We start from the raw sequence: 17,122 nt of genomic DNA on the forward strand, positions 1-17,122 counted from the left end.
CTTCTCAAAGTGGTACCTAAAGTATGAATATCATCAAAACAGTAACTTCCATATTTCATCTGGACAACTGACTAACCAAACTTAAACTTAATGTCAATCTGAATGACAAACAGCTACCCAATGATCCGCACCCAAAGTACTTAAGGGTCACACTAGATCGAACTCTCTTGTATAAGATCCACTTCAAAGTGTTCCAAAGAAACTAAAATCTAGAATGGGCATGATTGGGAAGATAGCAGGAAACAAATGGGGTGCTAACCAGTCAGTCCTACAAACATCTAGCCTAGCACCATGTTTCTTAGTCGCTGAATACTGCGCACCCACCTGGGAGAGAAGTGCTCACACAAACATCATCAGTACACGGCTCTGTGCTTCTATGAGAATAATCTCAGGAGCCCTAAAATTCATACCTGCCCAATGGCTCCCAACAAGAGTGGAATAGGCCCCCTGTAGAAGAGCAGCTTCAGCAAAATTCTACAAGCGTGTCCAAAATATGCCCAACAAAATTACAGTTCATAAACTCATCTAAAACACTGATCCATCTTTCCTACTCAAATCCCAAAAGCCTTTCTACGACTTGAAAAACCTCGACTCCTGTGACAAACACACTGAATGGTGCCACTACTGACACACCAACGCGCCCCCCCCCGCCCCGCCTCCGCAGTGGAGATCTGATCGACAACCACACCTTGCTCCTCCCGTGCTTTACTACAGCTGCGAGAAAAAACTGGACAGCCACAAATAGACTCAGAAGTTGACATGCCAAAATAGCCCAAACACTACACCGATGAGGTGCCCGACAAACTTCAGCTTGCCTCTGTGGTGCCCCAGCCCAAGGCGTCCTCCACCTGGTTCAGACATGCTCCCTCACCAAATTCTGAGACGGCCTTGCCGCGATCCATGGATGCGGCCACGAGCTGGAGGAGTGGCTTGACAAAAAACAATTAGAAATGTGAAGAGAATAGCACCTACCATATGAAACAATAAATTCACACACCGACCAATGAAGGTGAGCATGCCTTACACCTTCTTCACTATCTTATCCAATCATAAAGCCACATTCAGTGAATTATGGAATGAGAGCCATTATTAAGGGACTTGCCACTATCTGCATTCTTTAAGTTAATGATACGCTGCAAGTGTAACACCTCATGCTTGCCATATTAAACCCCATCAGCTACTTCACTGGCCATATATTCATATTTGATCTTGATTCTGCTGTATTTTTGATTGTCAGTCACAATGCCCACAAACCTACCAATCTTGGTGTAATCCACAAACTTTCTAATCAATCCGTCTAAATTTTCATCCAAGTAATTAATATACTTGATTAAACAAGAGGTTGCAGCACTGATCTTTGCTAAACACCACTGGTCACTGGCCACCAGCCAGAAAAACAACCTTCCAACCCCATGCTCTGTCAGGCACTAGGGATCTATCCACTTTAATGCTTTTCAGAAGACACAGTACTCCCTTCTCCTTAATCTGGAAATATCCCAGCACATTAGTATGTTCCACTCCGCCTTCAATATCCTCCAAATCCTTCTCAGTAAAAAAAAAAGGACACAATATATTTTGTTTAAAGATGCAGATAGGTATTTTTAAGTTTTATATCTGTTTGGACATCTTTACAACATCAGTGGTAGAGATGTTTCCAATTCTTGCTGTACTGTTCTGCTTCAGATCTTGTGCTTGGCTGCCATCTCATATTTACAGAATTTATTCATGATATCCTTTTGACATAACAAATTTTAGGAAGCTGGGTTATAGGAGGCAGCTGCTGCCCCTCCACTTATCCACCCATTTGTGGAAGGTAGAGAGTTTGAGATATTTTGAAGGAAGTGTTAAAGGCCATTTTTACACAAAGTTATCTGTTATATACAGAGCAAATTTTCTTCGAGACAAAAAAAAATTTAGAAATATTTGCAACAAGCATTTGTCTTGTAATTCCCTGAGCCTGATGGGTATTTCTCTACAGTTGCTTCCTTGAGGAGATGCCAGTAGCAGGATCCATCTATGGTCCTAGACTTCTACAGGGGATTACCATGGACTGTTGGCAGGGATGGGGTCGTGGGCAGAGGAAGGGTGAAGGATCTAGGAGAAAGGGGAATTTGTGAAATAGGAAAATGTGATTCTTCATAATAAGCAGTGGATATGAATGAACAGGTTTGTGTGTGCAGTATAGTCAGATCCTATTTTGATAATTTGATAAGAACATGAAAATAATTTATGGGGAGTTTTAACTATAATTGTCCAATTCCAATCATTCATTTTAATTGTGAGAAAACTCCATTTATACTGTGTATGCTTGGTTGGTTTGAAATTATTGGGGTGCATTGGAAACCTAACCAGCAGTATTGAAACATAAAACTATTTTGTTGCTAAAATAGACATATGAAATAGTCAGATTTGGTTTTGCTTTAAGCATTCATATTGTAGAAGAGAGTGTTCTTGGACCCTTCACACCCCTAGTCTCCCTGCCTTTTCCCATTTTCTTTTTAACAGTCAATCTCTTTTCATGATTGGATGTACAGTGTTGCAGAGCTTTGATAGGATCCATTGGCTAAAGACTTGGCTTGTTGTCTCACTGTTTTGTACACTTGTCATTGGATGCTTATGATTCTGCTTTTGGCTTGCTATTCTGCACTCTTAAAGTCATGATTTGTCCTTTGGTTTGATAGTAAAGTTAGAGCATTTTCAGCTTCTCATTGCTGCGGTGAAAGGTTCCATCTGCTTCAACAGGGCATCAATCATACCAGTGCCCAGAAAGAGCAAGGTGAGCTGCCTCAATGATTATCGCCCAGTAGTACTCACATCTACTGTGATGAAGTACTTTGAGAGGTTGGTCGTGGCTAGAATTGACTCTTGCCTGAGCGAGGACTTGGAACCATTCAATTTGCCTACCACCACAACAGGTCTACAGAAGATGCGATCTCACTGGCTCTTCACTGGGCTTTGGAACACCTGTTTATTGTACTGCTCTGCATTCAACACCATGCCCACTGCTCTGTTCTACTGTACGCTCTTGACTGTGTGGCTTAGTACAGCTGAAATGCCATGTAGTAAAATCACTGATGACACCACTGTTGGCAGAATTGCAGATAGTGACAAAGTAAAGTACAGCAGTGAAATAGATAGGTTGGATGAGTGGTCTCGAAGCAACAACCTTGCTCTCAACATCAGCAAGACCAAAGAACTGATTGTGGACTTAAGGGAAAATTTGGAGAACATCTGCTACTCCTCATTGAGGAGTTGGGCAGTGGAAATGGTGAAAGGTTTCAAGTTCCTGGGCGTCAACAGCACAGATCTATTTCACTTTGATGAAATCATGACAAGGCACACCAATGGCTGTACTTCATTAGAAGTTGGAGGAGATTTGCGATGTGTCTAAAGACTCTAGCAAATTTCTATAGGTGTACAGTGGAGAGCAGTCTGACTGGTTACATCAGTGTCTGATATGGAGACGCGAATGTACAGAATCGAAAGATGCTCTATAGGCTTGTAGACTCGGATGGCTCCATCACAGGCCTAAGCTCCTCACCACTGGGGACATCTTCAAAATGTGATGCCTCAAGAAAGCAGCATCCTTAATGAAGGACCGTCACCATCCAGGGCTTACGCTTCTCCCATCAGGGAAGAGGTATCAGCCTGAAGACCCAAACTCAATGCTTTAGGAAAAGCTTCTTTCCTTCTGCCATTGGACTTCTGAATGATTTACAAAGTCCTTGCTATTTCTCTTTTCTACTGTTTATTTATTTTTATTGTGACTGTAAGTAATATGTTATGCCTGTCCTGTACTGCTGCCGCAGAGCAACAAAATTCACAACTAATATCAGTTATGATAAACTTGGTGCTGATGATGAGGTTATAGATTGTGATGGAATGTAATTGTGGAGCTGCTTGTGTCGGAAGGTTACCTGTGGGTAATTTTGTGCTGTCACATTTGTTCTGAATCTATCCTATTTAGTCACAACATCACTGAAGGTCTACCTACTGTGAGGGTGGGATATTGTCTCTACAAGGACTCTATAACGGCTGTTCCTACTGATACTTCATGAAGTAATGCATCTGCAACATACAAAAGGATTGTTATATAATAGGATGTTGGCTGAAAAGCTATTTTATGAATGTGGCTGTGTTAGCCTATTAAATAAGTATCTGAGGCAGCAGTTCAGTTTAGACGTATCTGTATATGAGGTACTTGTAAGTGCAGAGCGTCACTGCTGAGTCTACATTTGGTCTTACTGTAATTTGATGCAGAGGTTTAAGTACGGTGGCATTCACAGTCGGGAATAAGGGAGATGGAAGAAGAAAAGCAAATTTTTATGCAAGGTGAAGTGAGGAAAAAATGGAGAAGAAGAGGTGACTATGCAAGGCAAAGGAATGTATTAACTGGATTAGTAAAGAAATATATGTTGGATCTGGAGGATGCTAAAATACCTCAATCTTTATCTAAGATGTTTAACTTAATTTTGGGTCCAAAAAAGATTCAAAGATTTGCAGAAAGCTTCTATGACAACTATAATACCACCCCTCACCCAACTCTAGGGAATTCTTGGCTTATGATAGGTAAAACAAGGATCAAACATTTTGATCGATATAGAAAAACTTAAGTCCTTCTATCAGGAGCATGTGGAAGCCCTACATTAGGGGTCACCAAACCGTCGATTGTGATCGACTGGTCGATCTTTGAGACTTTCCAATAGCTCCTGAAAAAAATCAAAAATAAATACACAAATACTGTTGTAATGTGAGCATTATAAAAATAAGTAATACTAATTAAGATAATGGTAATATAGCAATACTTTTACTACAAAGCTGTTTGTAAGGAGAGATTGTTTCCGGGTTGCGGGGTTTTAGTTCCGTTCTTTCTGCCCAGTGCACATGTGTGTAGCACCCCCGCCATGAACTGCGTTTTCAGCGTAGCTTGTGCTGCATCAAAGTGACCAATTAAATTAGATACGCAGTGGTCCCCAACCACCGGGCCGCGAAGAATGCAGCAATACAGTGGTAGTCGGAATGCACCCAGCACATCTTTAAGAAAAGAGCCAAAATAAACAAGCTAATTAATTAGCTGCCGCCTGGCACATAAATGTCGGCCCAGGTCAGAGGCGATTGCCGATTGCTGTTTTTTCTCTAAACTATTTAGTAGGTAGATCTTGCCTTTCACTAAGGTCAAGTTAGGGGATCTTGGGCTTAAAAAGGTTGGTGACCACTACCCTACATCAATGATGAAAGGAGTTCTTGACGCTTGAACAACCCACCTGCCAACCCCATCAGGTGTCTCCTGCCCTATCAGTGGAAGACTTAGTGGTTTTCACATTGGCCTCATTGATGCTCAGAACCCACAGGAAGTTATCCTTCATCCTGAGGGACTGCTTAAGAGGAGTGGGAAAGGTATAGCATCAGAGTACCCTTGAAATTGAATTGTATGTTAGCATTTGTGTACATGTGTATGCTGATTTTGTGCAGCAGAATCTCATCTGCTGTTGCCTTGGATCTTCTTGGTTTTGAACGAAAAAGTTGTTCTGTGAAAATTGTGGAGCAGCTGATGTACAAAATTACTCAGAAGTGGAGTGCAAGCAAGTCATTATTGATCAGGAGGGGGTGGGATATTGTTATGGGTCTTGATTTTATTTTATTCCTGATTTATTTCATTATTTAAATTTAAGCCATCCAACTGATGCAATGGAACTCTCACTTTTGGATTAATGTCTAGTCCTTTGGATGTTAGTCCATTATTTCAGTAAGGATTTTGGTTTAAAATTAACACATTTTGATGTTCTCGAGTGTGATTATATTTAAATGACTTGATAGAAAATGTTGATGGATGGATTAGTAAGCTTGCAGATGGTACAAAGATTGGTCGTGTTGTGGGTAGTGTAAGGATCGCTGAAAGGTACAATGGAATATTTTGATCAGTGGCAGATATGGGTGAAGAAATGGGAGTTGAAGTTTAATCTGGGTAAGTGTGAGGTGATGCACTTTGGGAGATCGAATGTACAAGAAAAGAGATCCAGCAGTGTTGATGCACAGAGGGATCTTGGGGTCCAAGTTCGTAGCTCCTGCATAAGTTGATAGAGGGGTAAAAGTGGTGAATGACATAGTTACCTATATTAGTCGAGGCACTAAGTTTAGGGATCAGGAATTTATGTTGCAGCTTTATAAAACTCTGTTTAGGCTGCATTTGGAGTATTGCATTCAAGTCTGATCAGCCCAGTATAAGAACGATGTGGAGGCTTTGGTGAGGGTGCTGCCTGGTTTAGAGGGCAGATGCTACAAGGAAAGATGAGACAAACCTGCATTGTTTTCTCTGGAGCAGCAGAGACTGAGGGAAGACCCAAAAAAGGTTTATAAAATTTAAGATGCGTGGGTACTTCAGACGGTCAAGTATCATTTTTCCAAGGTCACAATGTCTACATCTAGAGAGCATTCATTTGAAGTGAGGAGGCATAAGTTCAAAGTAGATGCGTAGGGGCAATCTTTTTTGACACAGAGAGTGGTGGGTGCTTGGAATGTACTATCGGGTGGTTGTCGAGGCAGAAATGTTAAAGTTGTTTTAAAGCTGTTTAGATAGGCACATGAATATGCAGAGAATGGAGGAATATAAACCACATATGCAAAGATTGATTAGCGTAACTTGGCATTATTAGTTTAATTAATTTGGCACGAGGCTGTGGCCAAAAGGCCTGTTCTTGTGCTGTGCTGCTCTATGTACTGAAATATACATTAGAAGGCAAACTTAGGGTTGTTGTTGCCTTTGGTACTCTGAAGATATCACCTCAGGGTTTGGTATCACCTCCAGGCCAGGTTCTTTGGCAAATGCAAACAGAATTTGCAGAATGAGAATAGTATACAATTGGGCTGCGAGAGTGCAGCATATTTTAAGTAAATATTATTTTGTATAAATGAAGTGTTTAAGAACATCTTTCAAGATAACATTTTCCACAGGCGCTGTTAAAAAGGAAATAACTGGAGAAAAATGATTGCCACATTGTTTAGCTGCTCATAGCAGTAGTATTTAAGATTATTTTTTTCCACCCGACTTTGTAATAAACCTCGTGTGAAGTAGTGAACTGCTAAAGTCCTGACTTTTCTATTTCCAGTAAAATGATAACCATAGTTCCTTTTCTAAAAGTAGACTTTTACACTCCCCTCACTCATTCATCCACTGATATCAGACTTTACAACACTTTCTACCTGATGATTCCGCTGTGCTGCATGTACTTGTTTGAGTATACGTCTTTTAAGCGGTGGTGCAGTGCTAGCCGGAGCACACCAGAGTGCGTCCGGCACATCTTTAAGAAAAAAGCCGAAATAATCAAGCTAATTAATTAGGTGCCGCCCAGGGTGATTTGAGTATCTCAGGAACTGCTGGTCTCGTGGAATTTTTACACACAAGAGACTCTGGAGTTTACAAAGAATGGTGCCAGAAACAAAAAAACATGCAGTGAGTGGATTTAACAAGATGTTTTCGCTCACAGAACAACCACTGTTTTTCTGCTGGATAAGTATTAGGCTGACCCTCTGCTCTGCTGCTGAAAGTTGAATCTCTTGCCCTTAAATTGGCAGAAAGCCTTTGCCATTCAGCAATATGGCTTAGGCTTTTCCCAAGGTTCCAATCTGTGGTGTCATAGTTAATGGAGAGTGGGTGACTTTACTAATTGCCTGTACAGTTATTTGACTAAAATACTAGCTAACAAGATGTGGAAGCCCTGGTGACATTGTGTCCTTATTTGGGTTTTGGGACTGTGTGAATGGCAGGATGGCCTACCAAACTCACTTGAGCTCAGCAGACTGTGAAAATACTGCCCTGAGGTGCCACCGTATAGTGACTTGCTGGTAAGTGGAGGATGGGCAGTGGGTTGGATGATCCAAGCCTATTTAATTGTTATAGACCATAGAATAGTACAGCACAGTACAGGCCCTTCAGCCCACAATGTTGTACCGACCCTCAAACCCTGCCTCCCATATAACCCCCCACCTTAAATTCCTCCATATACCTGTCTAGTAGCCTCTTAAACTTCACTAGTGTATCTGCCTCCACCACTGACTCAGGCAGTGCATTCCACGCACCAACCACTCTCTGAGTAAAAATCCTTCCTCTAGTATCCCCCTTGAACTTCCCACCACTTACCTTAAAGCCATGTCCTCTTGTATTGAGCAGTGGTGCCCTGAGGAAGAAGCACTGGCTATCCACTCTATCTATTCCTCTTAATATCTTGTTTGCCTCTATCATGTCTCCTCTCATCCTCCTCCTCTCCAAAGAGTAAAGCCCTAGCTCCCTGTTTAAAAAATAGTCTACACCTTTATTCCTTGTATCAAAGGGTCATTTATCAAAGGGGAGACTTGATAAAGGTGTTTAAAATTATGAGGGGGATTGATAGAGTTGAAGTGGTTAGACTTTTTCCATTGAGAGTGGGGAAGATTCAAACAAGAGGGCATGGGTTGAGAATTAGAGGACAAAAGTTTAGGGGTAACATGAGAGGGAACTTCTTTACTCCAGAGAGTAGTAGCTGTGTGGAATGAGCTTCCAGCAGAAGTGGTTGAGGCAGGTTCGATGTTGTCGTTTAAAGTTAAATTGGATAGATATATGGACAGGAAAGGAATGGAGGGTTATGGGCTGAGTGCAGGTCGGTGGGAATAGGATAGGGTAAGAGTTTGGCACGGACTAGAAGGGCCGAGGTGGCCTGTTTCCGTGCTGTAATTGTTATATGGTTATATGGTTAATGCCTATTGTGTGTGAATCACGCTTATCTCCAGTTTATCTCTCTGTCTCTATCTCTAGAGACAGCTTATCTGTCTTGCAACACTGTGTCCGACAGAGTGACCAGCAGCACTGGGGCTCCACAGGGGACTATCTTGTCTCCCTTTCTCTTCACCATTTACACCTCGGACTTCAACTACTACACGGAGTCTTGTCATCTTCAGAAGTTTTCTGATGACTCTGCCATAGTTGGATGCATCAGCAAGGGAGATGAGGCTGAGTACAGGGCTACGGTAGGAAACTTTGTCACATGGTGTGAGCAGAATTATTTGCAGCTTAATGTGAAAAAGACTAAGGAGCTGGTGGTAGACCTGAGGAGAGCTAAGGTACCGGTGACCCCTGTTTCCATCCAGGGGGTCAGTGTGGACATGGTGGAGGATTACAAATACCTGGGGATACGAATTGACAATAAACTGGATTGGTCAAAGAACACTGAGGCTGTCTACAAGAAGGGTCAGAGCCGTCTCTATTTCCTGAGGAGACTGAGGTCCTCTAACATCTGCTGGACGATGCTGAGGATGTTCTACGAGTCTGTGGTGGCCAGTGCTATCATGTTTGCTGTTGTGTGCTGGGGCAGCAGGCTGAGGGTAGCAGACACCAGCAGAATCAACAAGCTCATTCGTAAGGCCAGTGATGTTGTGGGAATGGAACTGGACTCTCTCACGGTGGTGTCTGAAAAGAGGATGCTGTCCAAGTTGCATGCCATCTTGCTCAATGTCTCCCATCCACTACATAATGTACTGGGTGGGCACAGGAGTACATTCAGCCAGAGACTCATTCCACCGAGATGCAGCACAGAGCGTCGTAGGAAGCCATTCCTGCCTGTGGCCATCAAACTTTACAACTCCTCCCTTAGAGGGTCAGACACCCTGAGCCATATAGGCTGGTCCTGGACTTGTTTCCTGGCGTAACTTACATATTACTATTGAATTATTTATGGTTTTATTACTATTTATTATTTATGGTGCAACTGTAATGAAAACCAATTTCCCCCGGGATCAATAAAGTATGACTATGTCTATCTGCTGAAATCTTTTACAAACCCACTGATTCTCACAGCTACCTGACTATACCTCTTCCCACCCTGTCACTCGTAAAAATGCTATCCCCTTCTCTCAGTTCCTCTGCCTTTGCCACATCTGCTCGCAGGATGAGGCTTTTCATTCCCGAACTAATGAGATGTCCTCCTTCTTCAAAGAAAGGAGCTTTCCTTCCTCCACCATCAACGCTGCCCTCATCCGCATCTCTTCCATTTTGTGCACATTTGCCCTCACCCCATTCTCCCTCCACCCCACCAGGGATAGGGTTCCTCTTGTCCTCACCTACCACACCAGTAGCCTCTGTGTCTAGCACATCATTCTTTGTAATTTCCGCCATCTCCAACAGGATTCCACTACCAAGAACATCTTGCCCTACCCCCTCACTTTCGCTTTCTGCAGGGATCGCTCCCTATGTGACTCCCTTGTCCATTCATCCTTCGCCACTGATCTCCGGCCTGGTGTTTATCCTTGCAAGCGAAACGAGTGCCACACCTGCCCCTACTCCTACTCCTCCCTCACTACCATTCAGGGACCCAAACAGTTCTTCCAGGTGAGGTGTCATCTACTGTATCTGGTACTCCTGGTGTGGCCTCCTGTATATTGGTGAGACCTGACATAGAATGGGTGACTGCCTCCCCGAGAACCTATGCTCCATCCACCAGAAAAAGTGGGATCTCCCGATGGCCATCCATTTTAATTCTACTTCCCATTCGTATTCTGTCATGTCAATCCATGGCCTCCCCTACTGTTAGGTTAAGGTTGCACTCAGTTTGGAGGAATAACAAATGTTTGAGTAGCCTCCAGCCTGATGGCATGAGCATAGCTTTCTCGAACTACCGGTAGTTGCCCCCCCTTCACCTCATCTCCTTCCCTACCCATAACCTCCCTCTGGTGTACCTATCCTTTCCCTTTCTTTCGTGGTCTTCTTCCCTCTCTTTTCAGATTCCCCATTCTCCAGCCCTTTATCTCTTCCAAATATCAGCTTAGCTGCTCTTTATTTCATCCCTCCCCCTCTCCCAGTTTCATCTATCACCTGCCAGCTTCAACTACTTCTTCCCCTCCCCCTACCTTCTTGCTGTAACTTTTCAATCCTGATGAAGGGTCTCGGCTCGAAACATCAACTGTTTGTTCCTATGCCTAGCACGAGAGGACACAGTTTTAAGGCACTTGGAAGTAGGTACAGAGGAGATATCAGAGGTAAGTTTCTTACGCAGAGAGTGGTGAGTGCGTGGAATGGGCTGCCGTCAATGGTGGTGGAAGCGGATACGATAGGGTCTGTTAAGAGACTCCTGGACAGGTATATGGAGCTCAGAAAAGTAGAGGGCTATGGGTAACCCTAGGTAATTTCTCATATAAGAACATGTTCAGCACAGCCTTGTGGGCCAAAGGGCCTGTATGGTGCTGTAGGTTTTCTATGTTTCTATGTTTTTATTCCGTAGATACCACCTGGCCTGAGTTCCTTCAGAGTTTTGTGTGTGTTGTTTGGATTTCCAGTATTTGCAGATTTTCTCATCTTTGGGTATTTTTTAAGATTCCCATATTTTCATCTTCAATGCTTACAGTGCTTGCTGACTTAGTGATTTTTTTGTTTTGTTTCTTTCTTGGACGTCTGGGAAGGACAGCATTTATTATCAATCTCTAAACTTGATATTAATCTGCCTTTTTGTCTATTTTTAACATGATTTGCAGACAACTTGTTAAAATATTGATTAATTTACTGCTGGATTTAAGTATTTATCTCCGTCTTTCTTCTTGTATAACTTAGGGCCACAGAAGGCAAGTCAGTTATGGCGGATGTTCTACCCAATGGAATATTGGAAATATGTGTCATTGTGGGGGCATCTAATGAAAACCTGAAAGAATTTTGCCAGGTAAGTTTTTTAAAAAAATTATTTCTGATTATGATTAAGAAAATTAAAATAGGGGCATATAACCTGTTCTAGTCAATGACTATTATAGTTTAATAAACTTAAACTGGAATTGCCTGAGAGTATAAGGATGACTTTCTCTGTGATAATTCAGCCAGCGACCTGCCACAGCCTGTAAGGAGTTTGTACGTTTCTCCGTGCAGTATCTAAATACATTTTAAAATAAATTATGTTTCCCATGACCCTGATGGTCGATATTATGATTTGTGTTCATTTATCAAGATTTCTAACATGGTTTTGAATTCCACTGTTTCACCATAGCCTTCTATTACAGGTTTCCCCCGCCATCCGAAGGTAGAGCATTCCTATGAAATGGTTCGTAAGCTGGAATGTCATAAAGCGAAGAAGCCATTAAAATTTATTTACATGGGAAAATTTTGTGAGCGTTCGCAGACCCAAAAATAACCTACCAAATCATGCCAAATAACACATAAAACCTAAAATAATAGGAACATATAGTAAAAGCAGGAATGATACGATAAATACACAGCTTATATAAAGTACAAATACTTTTCCACAATCATTGCCTGAACTGTTCTCCGTAGCGAAAATCTCATGCAAGCACCATTGGCAAAAACACGGCACAAACACTCTCCAGTAACCTTCAAGCTATGAAGCTGCCAAATCATACCAAATAACACGTAAAAATACACAGCCGATATAAAGTAGAAATAATGTGTGTAGGGTGTAGTATCACTTACCGGAATTGGGAAGGTGCGGAGCGCACTGATGGTGGTGTATTAGACTGAGTCGTCGGAGTTTGGATGGTGCAATGGCCCCCACCCTCCGGTCAGCGAACCGATACCAATCCGCGAAGCATGCAGTGGTAGCCGGGAGGCACACAGCACATCTTTAAGAAAAAAGCCGAAATAAACATGTTAATTAATTAGGTGCCGCCCGACACATAATTGTCGGCCCAGATCAGTGCTGATTGCTGATTGGTGGGACACTGGGGTGCCATCTCGTCGTCTCTTTCCATTAGAGCAGGCAGCTCATCTTCTCCTATGACTGCCTGCCTCAATGTCGAAGATTGAGGTTCGTCGTCTGCTGTGGCTGATGTGGAAGGCTTGCTTGTCTACTGAGCCTGGCGCATTTTTCTATCATACAGTTCTTTGTAAGCACTCAAACCATCCTGCAAATATCCTCTAAACCAACATACCCTTTCAAAATTAAAGTCGTACTTTATCATTACTCATTCGGTTTCGATTGTTATCCTTTTTTCTTCCAATTGCATCAGCTCTTCATCTATCAGTTCTTGGTCATGGGATGCCAAAACCTCTTCAACATCATCTTTGTCACCTTCCACAAGCCAAACTCACTTTGTATCAATTATATCAATTAACTCAAATGATAATAACGAGCAAATGAGCCCTACCTTTTCTCAAAATCAAATAAAGGTTCAAAGGTTCGACTTCTAATTTTCTCCAAACTAAGACATAGCATCACTTGAGAGAACCATTGTGACAAAGTGGGAGCTGATGTATCCTTCCACTTCAACAAATGGCCCTCCTAGCTATCAATGTAACAAATGCAATAACATGTTGGTCAGACACAGAAATACCATGAATATTTTGAGGAACTATTCCAAAAAGCACAGTTAATTTATTAGGTTGTAAATTAATTTTAAGTGCTTTAGAAATTGTTGAGAAAACTGACTTCCAGAACTGTTCCAATATAGAACAAGACCAAAACATATGTGTCAGTGTAGCTATCTCAGTTTTACATCTATCACAATGACTATCAACATTAGGAAAGATTTTAGAAAGTCTCTCCTTTGTCAAATGGTAAGGATGTACAATTTTAAATTGAATCAATGAGTGGCTAGCACAAATTGAAGAAGAGTTAACCAACTTCAATATCGGCATCCAATCCTCCGTCATAAAAGTCAAATTAAGTTTCTTTTCCCAATCCTGTTTAATCTTAGAATAGGTTTTTCTAGTGTTAAGTCATGGGGACTTAACGAGGACAATGAGGATACACTGGAGCTATCTTGTCTATGGGAATTGTAACTTCAGTGATGTAACATTGGAACAAAAGAAAGGCTTTACAACATTTTGGAATGGGAATTTCAATTGATTATGATCATTTTTTGGCTCACTGTGTGCTGAATGTGTCAGGCTACAGGAGCCCACATGGCTCATGACACCTTATGGCAAAGATCACTTCCAGTCAGTATCTCTCGCTCTTGCTGAGTCAGAGTCTCATGCAGTAACTCTTATTGCTGTTGCTGCTTCTTCAGTTGTTGATTCCTTTTCACTGTGAATGACAGTGGCCAAGTGTGTCTCAGCTAGCAAATGATTCATAGTTTTTATCAAAGGATTTTACTTCAGTTGTGATCCTCTAAATCCAAAATTATTGCTGCTATGAAGTCTTCTGTCTTGTCCCACTTTATTTTCTGTTTGTTTCAATTTCCATAATTTACTTAGCAGCTACTTTATTAAGTACACCTCATTAATGCAAATATCTAATCTGCCAATCATATGGCAGCAACTTAATGCATAAAAACATGCAAACATGGTCAAAAGGTTCTGCTTTTGTTCAGGCCAAATGTCAGATTGAGGCAGAAATGTGACCTAAGTCACATTGGCCATGGAATGATTGTTTTGTGCCAAACAGGGTGGTTCGAAACTGGTGATCTCCTGGGACTTCCATGCACAACGACCTCTAGAGTTTATAGAGAATGGTGTGAAAAACAAAAAAAAAAGATCCATTGAGTGGCAGTTCTGTGAGTGAAAATGCCTCGTTAATGAGAGGGGTCAGAGGAGAATGGCCAGACTTGTTCAAGCTGACAGGAATGTGGCATTATTTCAAATAAACATATGTTACAATGATGAATGCACAATATGAACCTTGAAGTGGATGGGCTATGGTAGCAGAAGATCATGAGTGTTCACAGTGCCCACTTAATTAGGTGCAATAAGCACCAAAAGTGGCCTCTGAGTGTGTGTGCTATCTGACACCAAGATTAGAAGTTAAATTATTTTGGTCTGAACTTCAGGTTTAAATTTGTCAATATCTGAATCCGTTACAGGTGTCCCCCGCTTTTCAAACATTCGCTTTACAAAACCTCACTGTTACAAAAGACCTACATTAGTCACCTGTTTTCGCTAACAGGAGGTGTTTTCACTGTACAAAAAAAGGCAGTGCGCGAAAAAAGCAGCGCACGATACAAAGCAATGCGCGCCCCGAGCAGCCAAGCTCCTCCCCCAGAACTGCATTCTAGCCGGCATTGCTTAAACACGTGCCTGTGAGCAGCCGTTAGCAAGATGAGTTCTAAGGTATCGGAAAAGCCTAAAAGAGCTCGTAAAGCTGTAACACGTAGCGTAAAACTAGACATAATTAAGCGTTTCGAGATAAAGGAAGATGACCTGCTTGCCCTGATGGAAACAGATGACGCTCAGATGACACCCCAGTGTCCCACCACCCCAACTCCCGGGCCGTGGACCGATACATTGCTGCGGAGAATGCAGCGGTAGCTGGGATGCACCCAACACATCTTTAAGAAAAAGGCCAGCACGTAAATGTCGGCCCAGATCAGAGGCGATTGCCGATTGCGTCGCCTCTGATCTGGGCTGACATTTACGTGCTGGGCGGCACCTAATAGCTTGTTTATTTCGGCTTTTTTCTTAAAGATGTGCTGGGTGCGTACCACCTACTGCTGCATTCTTCGCGGATCGGTATCAGTCGGCAGCCTGGAGGGTGGGGACCACTGAACCACCCCAACCTCCGATGACTCAGCCTAACACACCATCATCAGTGTGCTTGGCACTGTCTTCCCAATTCCCGTAAGTGATACTACACTGTACATACATTATTTCTACTTTATATAGGCTGTGTATTTTTATGTGTTATTTGGTATGATTTGGCAGTTTCATAGCTTAAGGGTTACTGGAGAGAGTGTTTCTGCCGAGAGCGCTTGCGTGAGATTTTTGCTACGGAGAACAGTGCGGCAATGATTGTAGAAAAGTATTTCTACTTTATATAGGCTGTGTATTTATATCATTTCTGCTTTTACTATATGTTACTGTTATTTTAGGTTTTATGTGTTATTTGGTATGATTTGGTAGGTTATTTTTTGGGTCTGCGAACGCTCACAAATTTTTCCCATATAAATTAATGGTAGTTGCTTCTTCACTTTACAACATTCTAGCTTATGAACCATTTCATAGGAGCATTCTACCTTTGGATGGCGGAGGAAACCTGTACTATATTTCTGGTGGTTTAAACTAGGGATTTAATCAGGTACATGGATATTCATTTCTTTCCCTTGATATAAAAAGTTTTATGATTTTATGTCCTTTTGACACAAAATTGGCACAGTACAAGAAGTCAGGTGTGGACTTGTCAAGTTATTTCTGTAAGTAAAAGATTTTGCAATTGTGGTTACACTGCGTATCCCAAAGTTAATTCCTATATATAATCAGATTCAATAGTACATACCAGATTTTCAGAGTTCTAGTGTAATAATTTTCCTTGCATCATTTATTCTACTTTGATTAATGTATACTATACAGTTGTTGACAGCAAACACGAGAAAATCTGCAGATGCTGGAAATCCAAGCGACACACACAAAATGCTGAAGGAACTTCAGGCCAGGCAACACCTATGGAAAAGTGTAAACAATCGACATTTTGGGCCAAGATCCTTCTTCAGGACTCAAACCTGATGAAGTTGTTGACAGAATGGTTACTCTTTGTTCAGCCTTAAAGATTTTACAGTATAGGAGCCATGCGTATGTTCTCTATCTGCTTTGTGTTCTGTGTTGTGCATTTATTATGGTCACTAGTCTCATGAGTGGGGGGTGTGGTAAAAACAAAGAGAATAAGTTGCATATTCTTGCTTATTTCATGTCAGTTTGTAGCTTGAGACTGGCAGTCATATCTTTTGCTGAGATTATGCTCAATATTGCAGAATAATGCTTAGGTTACACTTGGATACACTTTAGTTCATCACTTCAAGATTGTATGTTTGCTAATTCCTCATAAAGGATCAATAAAGGATTTGACTTTTGGAGCAATCATTGAAATTGAGGGCGCTTCTTACAAATATAACAACTCTGTAACAGTCACAATCTAGTGGTAATTGCTTTGCTTTGGTTTGGTTTTGCTGCTACATTCTGTCAGCAAAAGTTTTCGACAGTTGTAGCAAATGAACATAAGCATTCAGATGTGGCTGTGCAATTAGGAGCACCACAGCCTGAAAGAGCTTGTGGCAAGTAACAACATTTTGTTGATTCATGCTGTGTGTCTGGGTTTGAAACAGTTTTGAATGATCATTGTTGCCTTGTCAAGCTGTATAGTGATGTTTACCTGATAGTTTGACCACTTGGTTCTGTTGAAAAGCTAAAGAATTGAATTGTTTCCTTTGTTGAAAGCTGAATTGAATT

The 17,122-nt window shown here is 41.7% G+C and overlaps 1 protein-coding gene across 4 annotated transcripts in view; it reads left to right on the top strand.

Moving 5' to 3' along the window:
* dennd3a (DENN/MADD domain containing 3a) overlaps positions 1-17,122 on the top strand; it is a 146,658-nt gene that overhangs the window by 34,645 nt on the left and 94,891 nt on the right. For all 4 annotated transcript variants that reach the window (XM_072259482.1, XM_072259491.1, XM_072259475.1 and 1 more), the window contains exon 2: positions 11,573-11,678. In XM_072259482.1, coding sequence (XP_072115583.1) covers positions 11,595-11,678 — 84 coding nt within the window. In that variant the 5' untranslated portion in view covers positions 11,573-11,594. The remainder of the gene's footprint in view (positions 1-11,572; positions 11,679-17,122) is intronic.

The sequence above is a fragment of the Mobula birostris genome, chromosome 1 (genome assembly GCF_030028105.1).
Source record: "Mobula birostris isolate sMobBir1 chromosome 1, sMobBir1.hap1, whole genome shotgun sequence".
NCBI classification, from domain to species: Eukaryota; Metazoa; Chordata; class Chondrichthyes; order Myliobatiformes; family Myliobatidae; genus Mobula; species Mobula birostris.